At 42.2% G+C, this 13143-nt stretch overlaps 1 protein-coding gene across 1 annotated transcript in view; it reads right to left on the bottom strand.

Annotated features, from left to right (window-relative positions):
* The window catches only part of VPS35L (VPS35 endosomal protein sorting factor like), a 430244-nt gene that overhangs the window by 341394 nt on the left and 75707 nt on the right, over positions 1-13143 (bottom strand). The window contains exon 3 of the mRNA XM_069210247.1: positions 3420-3587. Within this exon, the coding sequence (XP_069066348.1) occupies positions 3420-3587 (168 nt within the window). The remainder of the gene's footprint in view (positions 1-3419; positions 3588-13143) is intronic.

The following is a 13143-nucleotide window of genomic DNA, read 5'->3' as shown; positions in this document are numbered from 1 at the left end:
TGGCTTTAGGTAGAAATTTATATTTTAATTAAAACCTCAGAAAAAGAAATGTTATTTATTTTATTTCAATCAAGACAAAGTGCCTATTACGATCTTTTCGGATGGGATACTCCGTCACAAACGTGACGGAAATCCTGCCCACCATTTTACTAATTCCATAGGATATAATGGAACATGTAATACAGCAGACGGGATATCCATCCCGTTTGTGACGGAGTATCATATCTGCCAAGGTCATAATCAGGCCCAAAGATTTCATTTAAACTTTACTTACTAAGGCTGTAGCATTTTTTATTTTGTCCTACATTTAAACTAAATAAATAACATGAATTGACATTCATATTTATCATTAAAAAAATAAAATGTATTTTCAAATTAAATACAGTTTTTAAAAATGTTCCCTATGCTTTACCATAGGGAGACTCCACAGTCAGGTGCAGATCTCTGCATGGTAAAATATAAGGAAAAACATTAAAAAAAAGTTTATTCAATGTATTTTTCCCCCCTCCCAACATCCCTGATACTAATACACCCTTCACAATTGCCTTTAAAAAAATCCTTTAGTGTTTTTTTTTTAAAACCAAAAACGGTTCTGTAAAATGCATAGTTTATTTGTTTATGTTTTCAACATTTTCTTTGGAAGAAGCAAGCCCCTTCAACGTCTCCGAGGAAGGTCAGCCACAGTAGGTGGCCTTTGATATATCTGATTATTTCATGAGAGGCCAGGTGAACTGCCAGGCCAGTGGAACTAAGCTATATCTTGCTGGTGAGCCCCAGTTAGGGAGAAATCTGTCCTGAGTGACTTGTGTTACAGTTCAGGGAGGACCTGGCCTGGCAGTTCCAGCTGGACTGTTCCCAATACAGCAGTGTCAATGCTGATTTGTATATGTCCAAACTGAGGTAGCATGGTGGGTGAAAAATTATGGATTGGGTGTGGCCCTGAGTGATTTTCAGTGGCTGAGATTAACTCAAGCATTCCATCAATCATCTTGTTTTGATGTCCTAAATGTGGAGTGGGGACATACATGTTGGGAAGCTCTGAAGGCTAAGTTAGAATGGCTTAGATGGGAGAATAAAACTAGAGGCCACAACAGGTATTTTACAGTCAGAAATTGTGTTTTGTTATTTAATTTCTTCAAATGTGAAACTTAAACTGGTTGGTTACACTTTCAGGTACCAATTGTTTTGAAATATGTCCGTCTTCTATACAAATATAGAAGCATGGTGTTTTCTACACTTAACAGAGGTAATAAAATGATTGGTATAAAATGAAGACATTCCATGTAATGTATTTAGAAAATATAAATACGCAATGAAAGCTCTGGCTTATGTTTTTAAACACCTTCACTCTGCATTCAAAAATAAAAAAACAGGGATCATAGTGTGACATAACTACAGATAAGCAATTTGTTTTATTTCTTATATCCAAGTATCAAACACAACACGGAATAATTTATCATTCCATATGAGTTTCATACTAAATATAAAAGTCGTAATACAATGAAATGTCTTTGAGGGAAACAAAAAACAGGTTTTCAACAGTCAGCATTGGTTTTATTGCAAAGGTGACAATGCCTTGCGTTACAATAAAGCAGTAGATGATATAAATGATCCAACTGTGGTCTACTAGTTACAAATTCCACTGCACAGCAGATTAACCATGTTCATTTCTCCTACACAGAGATTATATTTCCCTTATTTCTGAATATCAGAATCAGATCATAAATCAAAACACAAAAAGTCTGCGGAATCCTCCAAAAATACAAACCTGAAAACACTGTTACAGGGCTCATGTAGTAAATATGCCCAAAGCAATGGTCTAAGTAGGCAGTTGTCCTAACAGTAGCTTGTCACACATCCCTTATCTCCAGCTGTGTGTGCGAGTCCCTGATTTCTAGAGAAGCAAATCACATTAGGCAGATGGAAGCAGAGGACATTGAATGAAATATTCTAGTCGTTAAACTATTGAACCCAAAAACATAGAACAAACACAAACATGACGGTTTACAGCATAATGGTCATGAAATTCCACTTGTTCCATTAACTGCTGGTTTTGCTCAATGCATTCAAGAATCACTACCTTTGCAATATTTAAAGACCCATGTCAAATCTGGAGATTTTTAGGGAATCAAATTCACCATACTTTCCATCTAAAAATCTGTTTATCTGTAGGTATAAATGTAGTATTTCTAAGGTATGAACCTCGCCAAAGGCAGAGGAAAGCAACACACAGGCAAAGGCTCAATGATTGATTGAAGGAATAGCTGGGTTCTGAGACTTGAAGTGGACTGTTACTGCCTTTATGAAATTGGGTCCCCTAAAGAGGTGTGTTTTAGGCTGTTTCCTAAATTGGAGTAGGGTTGGGGCAATCTCTTCATCTCCATTCTGATAGTGTCCTGTATGTAGGTGAGCCAAGAGCCCCTGTTTTGCTTTCACTAATGACCGAGCTGACAAAAATCTCTGGAATGCACTTCTTAGTTTAAAGAAGACATTTATTATTACTTCACCACGAGGTTCCCTAGAGAGGAGATTAGTAGGTTGGAGGCACAAGTTTAAAAATAGTCACAACAATGAAAAGAAAATATATCAAAGTGATTCTCAACTGCAAAGTACACAGCAAATATATGTGTTTATATTATAGCATAACTGTCAAGCAAAGAATAACGTCAAAATTAATCACCGTAGGGCCTATCACTGCTCGTTATCTTTCTCATGCCAGCAAGTTGATGACCCCTGTTCAACTACGAGAAAGAGATTTTCCACCCTCGAGGGACAGGTCGGGCAGTTGACGTCCACTCCTGACTGAAGTCTTAGAAAATTCCCTCTCATTGCTGCCCAGGGACACCTTTTATAGATTAAATAATTGACTATTCAAAACATGCTGGCTACTGTAGGTCAGAGTTGGAAGAAACAGCGTTGAAAGTTGGCCAAGTTCTCAAGGCCGTCTCTCCCAAGGCCGAGTCCTTCCCTGCACTAGAGAAAAATACAAAATACGCGCTTCCTTATCATGCTGTCGTGTTCGGTAAGAGAAAATATGAAACGTGTGCCTCCAACCTACTAATCTCCTCTCTCAGGAACCTTGTGGTGAAATAATAATAAATGTCTTCTTTAAACTAAGAAGTACATTCCAGAGATTTTTGTCAGCTCGGTCATTAGTGAAAGCAAAACAGCCCCACAATTAACTACTCACAACGTTTAAACTACAATGTATGTCCTAAAAAAATCCACATATAGATTTTAGGCGTGGGTACAATTAACTGATTAAACATTAACAACAATTATGTTGAAAAAAGGAAATTCAATTAGAACATGAATACTAATTGGCTTTGAGATTTGAGTTAAGAGGGAATTGTTTATTTTTTACTGTGGAGTTGTGTAACTAGCATCAGTAACACCTACAAAGAGCAGATCGGTATTACCATGTGGGTTGCAGTGGTGATGGGTTCAGCTGTAGCTGCAAACATTGAGAGAGGATCTGTTCCATCTAGCACAGTACTCAACGGGTCTGCCACTGAGGAGGAGGAGGATGAAGATGTAGAGGAAGTGCTCCCTTTCCGTCCTACTTTCTTGGTCTTGGAATCCGTCACCTGTGAAGACAACAAAATCAAATGATCCAACTCCTACTTCCGGGGCTTAGCACAACATACAAGTTTGTACTCCAATCCAAAGCATGACAGGTATCCCGGAAACCTGCGGGGCAGTCATCATTATGGGACTCATTAAGGTTACACTCTAAAGTACACATGACTCTCTGAAGACATTTTAAGGCCATTATCGCACAGGCTGCTTCTGGGAGTTTTAAAACCAAGATAGCAAAGGATAAAGGGCATCACCACACTATGACTCTTTTCAGTTAGACAATATTAGAACACGCACGGATCTCTGCTTCGACATTAAAAGAAAAGGTAGCCTAACCCACATTCAGAGACTATGAGCCTCATTACGAGGCCTATTGGTGGCGGTTGGACCACGCAACTGTGGCAGTCTGACCACCACATTAGGAGTGATCCATGATCCTGACGGGGTGACAATGGTCCCATGAAAAGGCTGGTGGAGAACAAGTGCAGGGTGCCACAGAGGAGCCTCTGCACTGCTCATGGCCACTGCATGGACAGTGCAGGGCCCCCCCTGCCCGGCACCATTGGAAAGTGCACTGTCTGCTTTGCAGACAGTGCGCATTCCGATGGTGCTGGTCGGCCCCCTCTGTGCTACAAGATAGCACTTGGCTCCTTTAAGGGAGCGTAGTGCTATCTTGTAGCACTGTTCCCGCCAGTAAAACCGGTGGGAACACTCTATTTCAAGGTTTCCGCCGGTCAGCCTGATCAGGCCAGCGGAAACCTTGTAATAGTGTCGCGTAGGCTCTCATTATCCTTGAGACTACTGGATTTTGAGCGGCAAGATCGTTCATAGTGTGGGGGACTAAGTCTGACCCACGGTGAAGGACCCTTGTCACTCTAAATCCGGGTTTTGCTCCAGCTAACTAGCAGTGCCTCATCTCTCCCAAAGGGAAGAGACAATTGGGCAACCGAGCGCATGACATCTTAGCACTTCCCAGGGAAGTCGTGGTCACTCCGGTCCCAACCGGTTCTCTCATTCACAGTACGGTCTCACATAGAAATGACAAAGGCAGTTTAAGTTTTAAAGATTGGTTTACTAAAACAACTGCATTTTAGATAGCAAAGCGTGAGCTGCAATAACCAGAACTACACAACACAGTAGGATTAAAATAGTAACGATGAGAGTGAAGCACAAGAATAAAGCTATCATAGTGCCGCTAGGTTATGTTCTCTCTAAGTCATATTTAGAGCACAGCATGTTAAGCTCTAAGCCTGCCTTTCAGGTTCCCCCGGGAGGACATCAACCCTCATACCTGGCCGGAATCTCCCTCTGACGTGTACTATGACTAGGAAGTGTTTTTATAACTAACACGCAGATGTTCAAAGAAAATGCCCCTACGTAAGGATGTGTATTTTCTACGAATACTGGAGACTAAACTTCTACCACGTTTACCGGCAATGTACCAGACTGTAGCCTTGCCTGAAGCACAGGGCGATCAATAATTTATTATTTGAGAACAGAGTGCTGAACTAAGCTAAACAGTGTGATAGAAGGAAATTAAAACAAGACTGTAAAACTGGTTATTGTAAAATAACGGTACAAGGCTGAATAAAATGTATCTAGGGCAAAGTGCACAGCGGCCTAGTATGTTAAACTAACGTGCATGAAACTATATTAAAAATGGCTACACTACACCCTCCCCTTGTCGGTAGAAAGTGGTTTAAGCCGAAGCTAAAATGCCCTAAGCTAAAATATACCTAAAACCCTATTAAAATTTTAACAAGTTAAGAGGACACACAAGCATACTAATTTGCAAATTTAAAAGTGAGCATGCGGCCAAATGCCGAATTTAAAGGAAAATGTCAATTTAGGATAAGTCCAAATCAAGCATTAGTCATAGAAAGTAGGAGATTCTCCACCTCAGCAGATGACCAAACCGGTAAATCTACGCCAAAAACTACCAAGGAGCAGGTGTGTTCCAAAGCCCCAGTATCAACCAAGGCGGCATCCCGTGCAGTGCCTACGAACGAGTTAATTTCAACTTCCTCCAGGAAGGGTAGCTCGTAATCAGCTTCTCTAAGCAAACGCAGCCGCAGCACACATGCCTGGTAATGAACCCTCATCGAGAACATCAACAGATCAGCATCAATCACTGGGGGGCGTTGCTGTGAGAGACAAACGTCCAGTGCACGTTCAAAAGAGCACCAACGGAACCGAAACACGGGCTGCACACAATCCAAAACCGGTCTGAATGACAGAGACCAGTCACACTCCAAATGTTCCAGGAGTGTTGCTCCAAAGTGCTGCATCATGCGTTCACGACACAGCTGCACATTCATCCTTGTTGCGGCGGGACAGCCGTTGCGGAAGAACAACAGCAACAGCAAAATGCCGGCTAATAAAGCCAAAGTTATCGGAAATCCCCCAAAAATGCTTCCGAAAATGTAATGAATAGCCGAAGGTATTAAACCGAATATGGAGGAAAATGTGTGAACAAAACCAATACCAACAGCTTTGAAAAAATGAGCTAATCCAGCTGTGCTGGACGCATTAAATATACGTCCCACGAGTTCACCAAAGTGTCTCGGAAAGTTTGTATTTAACAGGGACTGTATTTCCGCTGATGACCTTGCCACCTGAAGTGCGTAGGTCTCGCGCACAGATGTAAGGGCCACATGCTTCTGAAACAATAAAGCCTTTAGTCTACTTAACTTGCCAAAATTCACCTTGGAAGTAGCAATGTGAGGCCAAACAACACGTTCCCGCAGCAAGTAACGACCTTAGTGACCGAAACAACGTAAACTATTCCGGCCTGCATGCCACAACAGTCTTCACTATTGAGGAGGACGTAGCTGCCATTTGAAAGCACGTGGAACGTGTGTTTAATCAAGGGAACTGGAACACCCTTCAGATAGTATGAAAGTTCGCAACCGAGGCATTACACGCCCCATGCAAGGACAGCTGCTTACAAATCATTGAATGGCTGACTGAAGTCTCACATCCACTACCGCTAAGAAAGACCTCTTTCATGCCATTGAGGCATTTGTACGAGAAGGGAAGCTCCCACACCTCATGGATGTAACTATCTCCCAACTTTTCATATCTGCCTACCGGAACATGTTTCAAACAAGAAGTGAATTGTAATGTAGAAATAAGCAGATTAATAACCCCATGTTTCAACCACTCTGCTGAGGGAATCTCGGCCACGGTAAAACGCAATCTTTCTAACTTTTCAATGTTGAGCATGACATAAGTCGCTTCCTTCTTAGCCATTAGTTGTTGTTGTCACGTCAAATTAAAGGAAAAAAATATTTCTCCTGCACTGATGTGCTGCCACGTAACGCGAACCCACCTTCAGTGTCTGAAGCGTCCAACCCAATTGCATAATGGACCTGGTCTGGCTCTGTCCATGATATAAAAAAGACATATAATGTCTATAGCAGAAGAAACAATGTTGTTAATTGTACATATCCGGTCGGACAAGGTGTGAATCCCATTATCCACAACAGCTAATGTATTTTTCAGATTTTCCTGATCTATCTGCCTCAACCGGGCTGCAGCCTCCTGTTGGAAAAGTTTCCATATTTCATTGTATACTTCATACAAGAAACGGTTCCTACGTGGTATCTTTGGGCCTGACAAAAAATCTGGTAAGTCAGTGTTATTAGACAAGAGAGTGAGATGTGTCTTAACTGCATCTAGTGAGGATGATTTTAGCAACTGTTGGCACAACTTTCCCACACTATATGTTGTAATTATTTCAGCATGTTCTGGTGATATATAGCGAGGGTCTGAACTACTCGTCCGGAAACCCCTCCCCGAGGAGGTAACAAAACATTGATGACACCCATTGGTATCTATTGGCCACAATAACCACCCGCCTGGACGTGTCAGTGAAGTGTTAAATGTACCATTCTGGACCCATTCATTAAGCTCACTAAAAGTTGCATTTGTGTACTTTTGCCAGTTATTAAATTTTGCAGGGGCAGGTATGCTGGGCATGTTTAATTCTCTGATTGTAGCTAAGCCTAAGCAACTGGTCTGTTATACAGTTTCATTTAAAAAATCATTTGAACGGGGATGAGACATGCTCTAAACAATGTTTCTCTACCCTTGGTTTGCCAATTTTTTGTTCCTCAAACACTTTTCAAATCAACATTTTTTAACTAATATTCATAACCTTCAATTGATAACCGGGAAACAAAGGAGTCCGAATATATAAATTTTGTGTTGGTCAACAACATTTGTTTATCCCTAGTTGGAGTTATCTTAAAATAATATGACTCAGCATTTTTTTGATGATGCCCAGAAAAATACTTAAATTTTTCAAAATAAGTTTTTGAACTCCCTTGTGGGTGAGTTGGGCAATGTTCTCATTGCGTATAATCAAATATCGTTTTTGGACTGCTCGCTTTATGTATTAAGTGGTGCCCATAATAATTATAGCAAAACATGTCACCATAATTGTCCTTAAACTTGTAAACATCCTCATTTTCATAGACAGTATAATATTGCAATTCTGTCATCATTGAGTCAACTGTTTTCACATCCCAATCATCAGATACAATGCCTGGTATGACTATATCATTCATGGAGAACTTTAGCACAAACGGTATTTGAATTATTTCAGTGGGACCGTATATATCAAACATTACTTTATCCCACACAATCCCATCTGGAATTGGCACTGCAGAAATGTTCACAAAGGACAAGTCTCCTCGAACCTTATGTGATGAAAAATGTGGTTTCAATACCTCCTCCACCTGTTCAACCGCTGATCTCTCGGGAAGAAAATGCCCATGTATTAACAGCAAAAAGGTGATAACAAACCCAATCCAAAGAAGAAAATGCTAGGACAGTCAATACAAGCCACAGATAATTCCATGGAAAAATAAAATATGTATCTTTAAGCCAATGTAGCAGCTTACGTGGACCTGACAGGTCAGCAGTCGAAGAGGCAAACGAGTCCGATAGACCATCGTTGTTGTCGGCAAAGTAACCAGAGGCAGTTCGTGCAAAAGGCGTTGCTGTTGTCAATGGAGAGTTGGTGTTTCCCATGGTGGTACACTGTAAACAGCACCATCCATCCCGTTTGTAGTCATGGTGACTTGATCAAATGTTTCTAAGTTGCTCGTTGTTAGTGGAACTAATTCAAAATCATCATCCACCCTCCCCAAGCTCTGAGAGGCAACAGTGTTGGTATAGACAACTTGAAGCAGAACTTTTTCTCCCGTAGTGAGAGGGATTCGGGAACTACTGGATGTTCCTCTTGGTCGGTTGTGTAGAATCGGCAACATGTTGTAGCTTGACATTGTCAATAGAAACAAAGCGATTTTCTTTGGCACCTGGCAACGGGGAGGAATAACAGTTCTGGTTCCGTGTTTCCCCAACACAGGGACTGGTGCACGATAAGAAGGACCAAATTCTTTTTTCACTGCGACCTTTTCACGCACAAGATCCCCAAACCCGGGGAATCCAGCCGGTAGGTGTTACTGGCACATCCTTGATTCCTGTGGAGGCAGCACTTTTAGAAGAGTTATCTTCATGGAACTGCTGTAATTCCTGTAAAATAGTGACACGATCATTTATGTCAAAAGGTGTTTCCACCACCTCCACACCAGGACCATCAAGATCCGGAACAAACATTTGTGTTCCGAACAGGCACTCATATGAAGTACGACCCCGCAGGGACCTTCTAGGCAGGTTATTTAGTGCTCTCTGAACTCCATACAGGTGGGTTAGCCAACTACGACCCGTACATAAGACTCTGGCTGTTAAGGATTGCTTTAAATCGCGGTTTAATCGCTCCACGACAGAATTTCCCTTGGGATGAAATGGAGACGAGTACTGGAGCTGGACCCCCAACGAAGCCATGGTGTCCCTGAATGCCCTTGAGGCAAAAGCAGGGCCCTGGTCCGAATGGAACGCCGCAACTGCATATGTACCGACAAAGACTCGCAAATCTTTAATAACAGTCTGAGTGTCAGCCGAGCGTTGTGGCCACACCCACACAAATCTGGAGCAAGAATCAACAGCGACTAGTATATATTTGTTTGCACTATCCGGTGTTAATGGACCGCAATGATCCAGGTACACACATTGTAATGGTCTGTTTGAGATTAAGAGGGGTGTCTGCGGCGGGCGCTTCGCCGTGGAAACCTCAATTTGTTGACAGATGTCACAACAAAGGACATACTGCTTAGTCTCTTTATAGAGACCAGGCCACCAATAACGGGCCTGCAAGAGTGAAATTGTAGCAGCCACGCCAGCATGTGCAGATGCCGCCCCCTCATGTGCTGCTTTAATCAATTGTGGTCTTACATCTTTATTGGGGATGTCGCGTACACCTACGCCTGGAATTTTAACTTCAGCGTTCAGCATACTTCCCATCAAGTATTGATACTTATTAGGAAATCCTTTAGGATAAGGCGAACCATCAACCGTAGCTTTTATGGCGGCCATAATGTCTGTGTGTGGTTTGGAACTCGAACGAGTCACTGCAGCTACAGTGGCAACTGCCACTGCTGACTTTGCGGCTTCATCAGCCAAAGTGTTTCCAGCTACGTGTATTCCAACGCGCTGGTGTCCAAGTGTATCCACAATATGGACTTTGGGTAGCGTCTCTTTCAGGTCTGCTACCTTCCCCCACAGTAGTCTGTGTTTTATGGTGTTGCCTTTCGAATCTCTGAACCCATTCAAGCGCCAGTAATGCAGGTATTCATTAAAAGACTGGATGCAATAATAAGAATCACAAACAATCAATGTGAACTGTGTCGGATCTGTATGTTCTAGAGCCATTAGTAGAGCTTTTAGCTCAGCCAACTGTGCTGTACAATCCCCTAAGGTCTGTGTATAGGTATGTTGGGGACAGAATTTCTCCCCCTCCATATAGCCGCTCACAACCGCACATGCAGCAGATTATTGATATTTTGTTCGAATCACTGGTTGCGCAGAGCCATCGGTGTACATGACTACTTGATATTGCTCAATAGGCAATGTGTCAGCGGGAACTGGATATTCAACTTCATATTGTAAAAATTCCTGAGTTTGTAACTTTGGGTCAAAAATGTAGTCTACATCAGTGGCTGTTAAAGACGTAGCCGATTGTATCCATCGTGGGTGAAGTGCTTTTGCGTTCGGGACGCTAGCTTTTGTAACAGCCTCCAGGGCCGGAATAGGAGAAACGGCAATAATGCGTTTTCCTTGGGCAAGAGGTCTTTCCTTAATAACAGCCATCTGTACAGCAGTGAGAATTTTCTCTGTGGGTGCAAAGCGTTGTTCAGCAGTGGAATACAAGTGTGACTTTTATGCTATCGGGACTGTCTCACCTTCATTAAATGTGACATAAGTAAACCCAATGGCCGCAGCTATCACCCTGATGACCAAATGCGTCTTATTGTCCTGTGTGTGTAAATGTTTTGCTGCTAGCGTATCTGCCTGTAACTCTCGAAGAGTATGTGTAAGTTCAATTGTCCAGAATTTGCTTGAAAATTCAGGACGTATTAATTCATATAACGATTTTATGCGCGTAGCATAATCAGGAATGTATGTTCTGCCAAAATTTAGAAAGCCCAACAATGATTGTAGTTTTTTAATCGTATTTGGTGGTTGCAATTGTGCACATTTTTCTAAAAATTGTGGCGCTAGGCTCTTCCCTTCATTCGACAGCTCATATCCCAGGAACAGGACGATGAGGAAGGCAATTTTAGATTTTTTGAAGTTAAACTTGTAGCCGATTTCGGCAAACCCTACAACGATGCGGGCTACCCGTCTTAAATGTTGTAGTATCTCGTCATCCGTGAGATATATATCGTCCACATATCACAATGCTTCAGGGTCTATCTTGTGTAGAATAGCAGTCACACAAGCTGAAAACAGTCCTGGGCTGTTCTTATACCCTTGAGGCAGACAACAGAATTTTTTCTGGGAGCCTAATGCGATAAAGCTTGTCAAATCTCTGCTTTCAGGTGCTATATTCTGGCAGAAGAATCCATTTGAGATATCCAAAGTCGTTTTATATTTTTTCCGCACAATGTTGCTCATTAGTGCAGTTCTATGCGAATTTTGTATAGCATATGTACGTGTATGTCCGTTTAATGTCTGTAGTCTAAGACTACTCTATATGGATGGTCCGGTTTAGCTACAGGGAATAAGGGATTATTCATCGGCGAGACACAGGGTTCAATCACTCCCTGATATTCTAATTGCGTAAGTATTTCTCTCACCGGTGCCCTTGCTTCATGTTTTATGGGATACTGCGGTTGTGGCTGCGGTTCACCTTTAATGGGAATTACATGGTATGGAGAATCCCTGCCCCACCCTACGTGATTTCTATTTAACGCAGGTGCCTGTGCGAGAGCCCATTCAATAGAATAGGACTCAGTGAGTTCTTCAGGAACAAGGGGCGAAATGGAAGGTTCAATAACCTCCTCCCCAGAACGGCAGGTGTGGACAAAATCAGGCGGCTAATTTTGTTCGGCCAGCATAATGTCATATATCTTAACTACACGATCCCAGAAGATTGCGTGTATGGTGCGCTCAATGTCTCCTTCCAATTGTAGAGTTACTCTATACACCCTATCGGGTTCGGAGACACGCATATCTGCTGTTTCTACTTGTATGAAGTCATCAGTTGCTTTCACCTCCAGATCTCTAGAAGATTCCGGCGAACTATTGTGACCTCTGCTGCGCTGTCTAGCAGTGCTAGAGCCCAGTTCATGTTCTTCAAGAGAACCCTCTTCCGAGTGGCATGTCTAAATGAGACTGCTGCCACTTTTTTCTTTTTAAACTGTTGTTTTTGTTGTACTGGTTTCTCTTCCTTCTTAACAGAAACCTCCGAAGAGCGTTGGGATTCCTGTCTCGGTTTCACGTACTCGTTCGCCTTTCTGATCGCCCACCTCTCTCATTTCTCTTTTCCGATGAGTCCTGAAAGGAACGAGATTGGCGTGTATCAGTATATTGATATCTATCAGGCGTTTTTATATTCTATTTCTAAGATTATACCTATTCTGTGGTGTCTCTGTGCGTGGAGATCCCCCCCTTTCTTTTTTATGTGTTTGCTGTTTTTTCTCTCAGCGCTTCTTATTACCCTCAGGTTGTTGCTTAGTATTCTCTTTATTAATTTTACCCTGAAATTTAGGTTTTTGTGGTCTAGCCCCAAGGCTATCTCGACCGACACTGGAATATGTTTCCGCTATTATTTTAGGCAGTTCCCGCTCCTGATCTTGTTGCGGAACGTCACGAAGACGCATGCGCACTGCAAGTGCAACTGCTTCCCCTTTAAGATTACTTAGAATAATTGAAGAAACCGTGGCAAAGTTGCCCATCAGTTGCATTCCTAAATCTAAGGCCGGGGCAGCCCGGTATTAATCTTGAATTTGTTTAAGCACTTCCGGTAGGTTGGCTAGTGTCGGTGTACCGTGTGCCGTTGTATAGAGCGCGGCAAATACCGTGCCCCATGTATTACAGTGTTCAACTGTAGGAACCATCCCAAAGGACAAGCACATAGTTAATATTCTATGTTTATCCTGAGGTCCCGTATGGGGAAATACCGCCTCCAGCTTATTAATTTTTTGTGCCAGCCAA

The sequence above is a fragment of the Pleurodeles waltl genome, chromosome 10, assembly GCF_031143425.1.
Source record: "Pleurodeles waltl isolate 20211129_DDA chromosome 10, aPleWal1.hap1.20221129, whole genome shotgun sequence".
Taxonomy (NCBI): Eukaryota; Metazoa; Chordata; class Amphibia; order Caudata; family Salamandridae; genus Pleurodeles; species Pleurodeles waltl.
The sequence above is the reverse complement of the archived record's forward strand: the minus strand, read 5'-3'. Positions and strand labels throughout refer to the sequence as shown.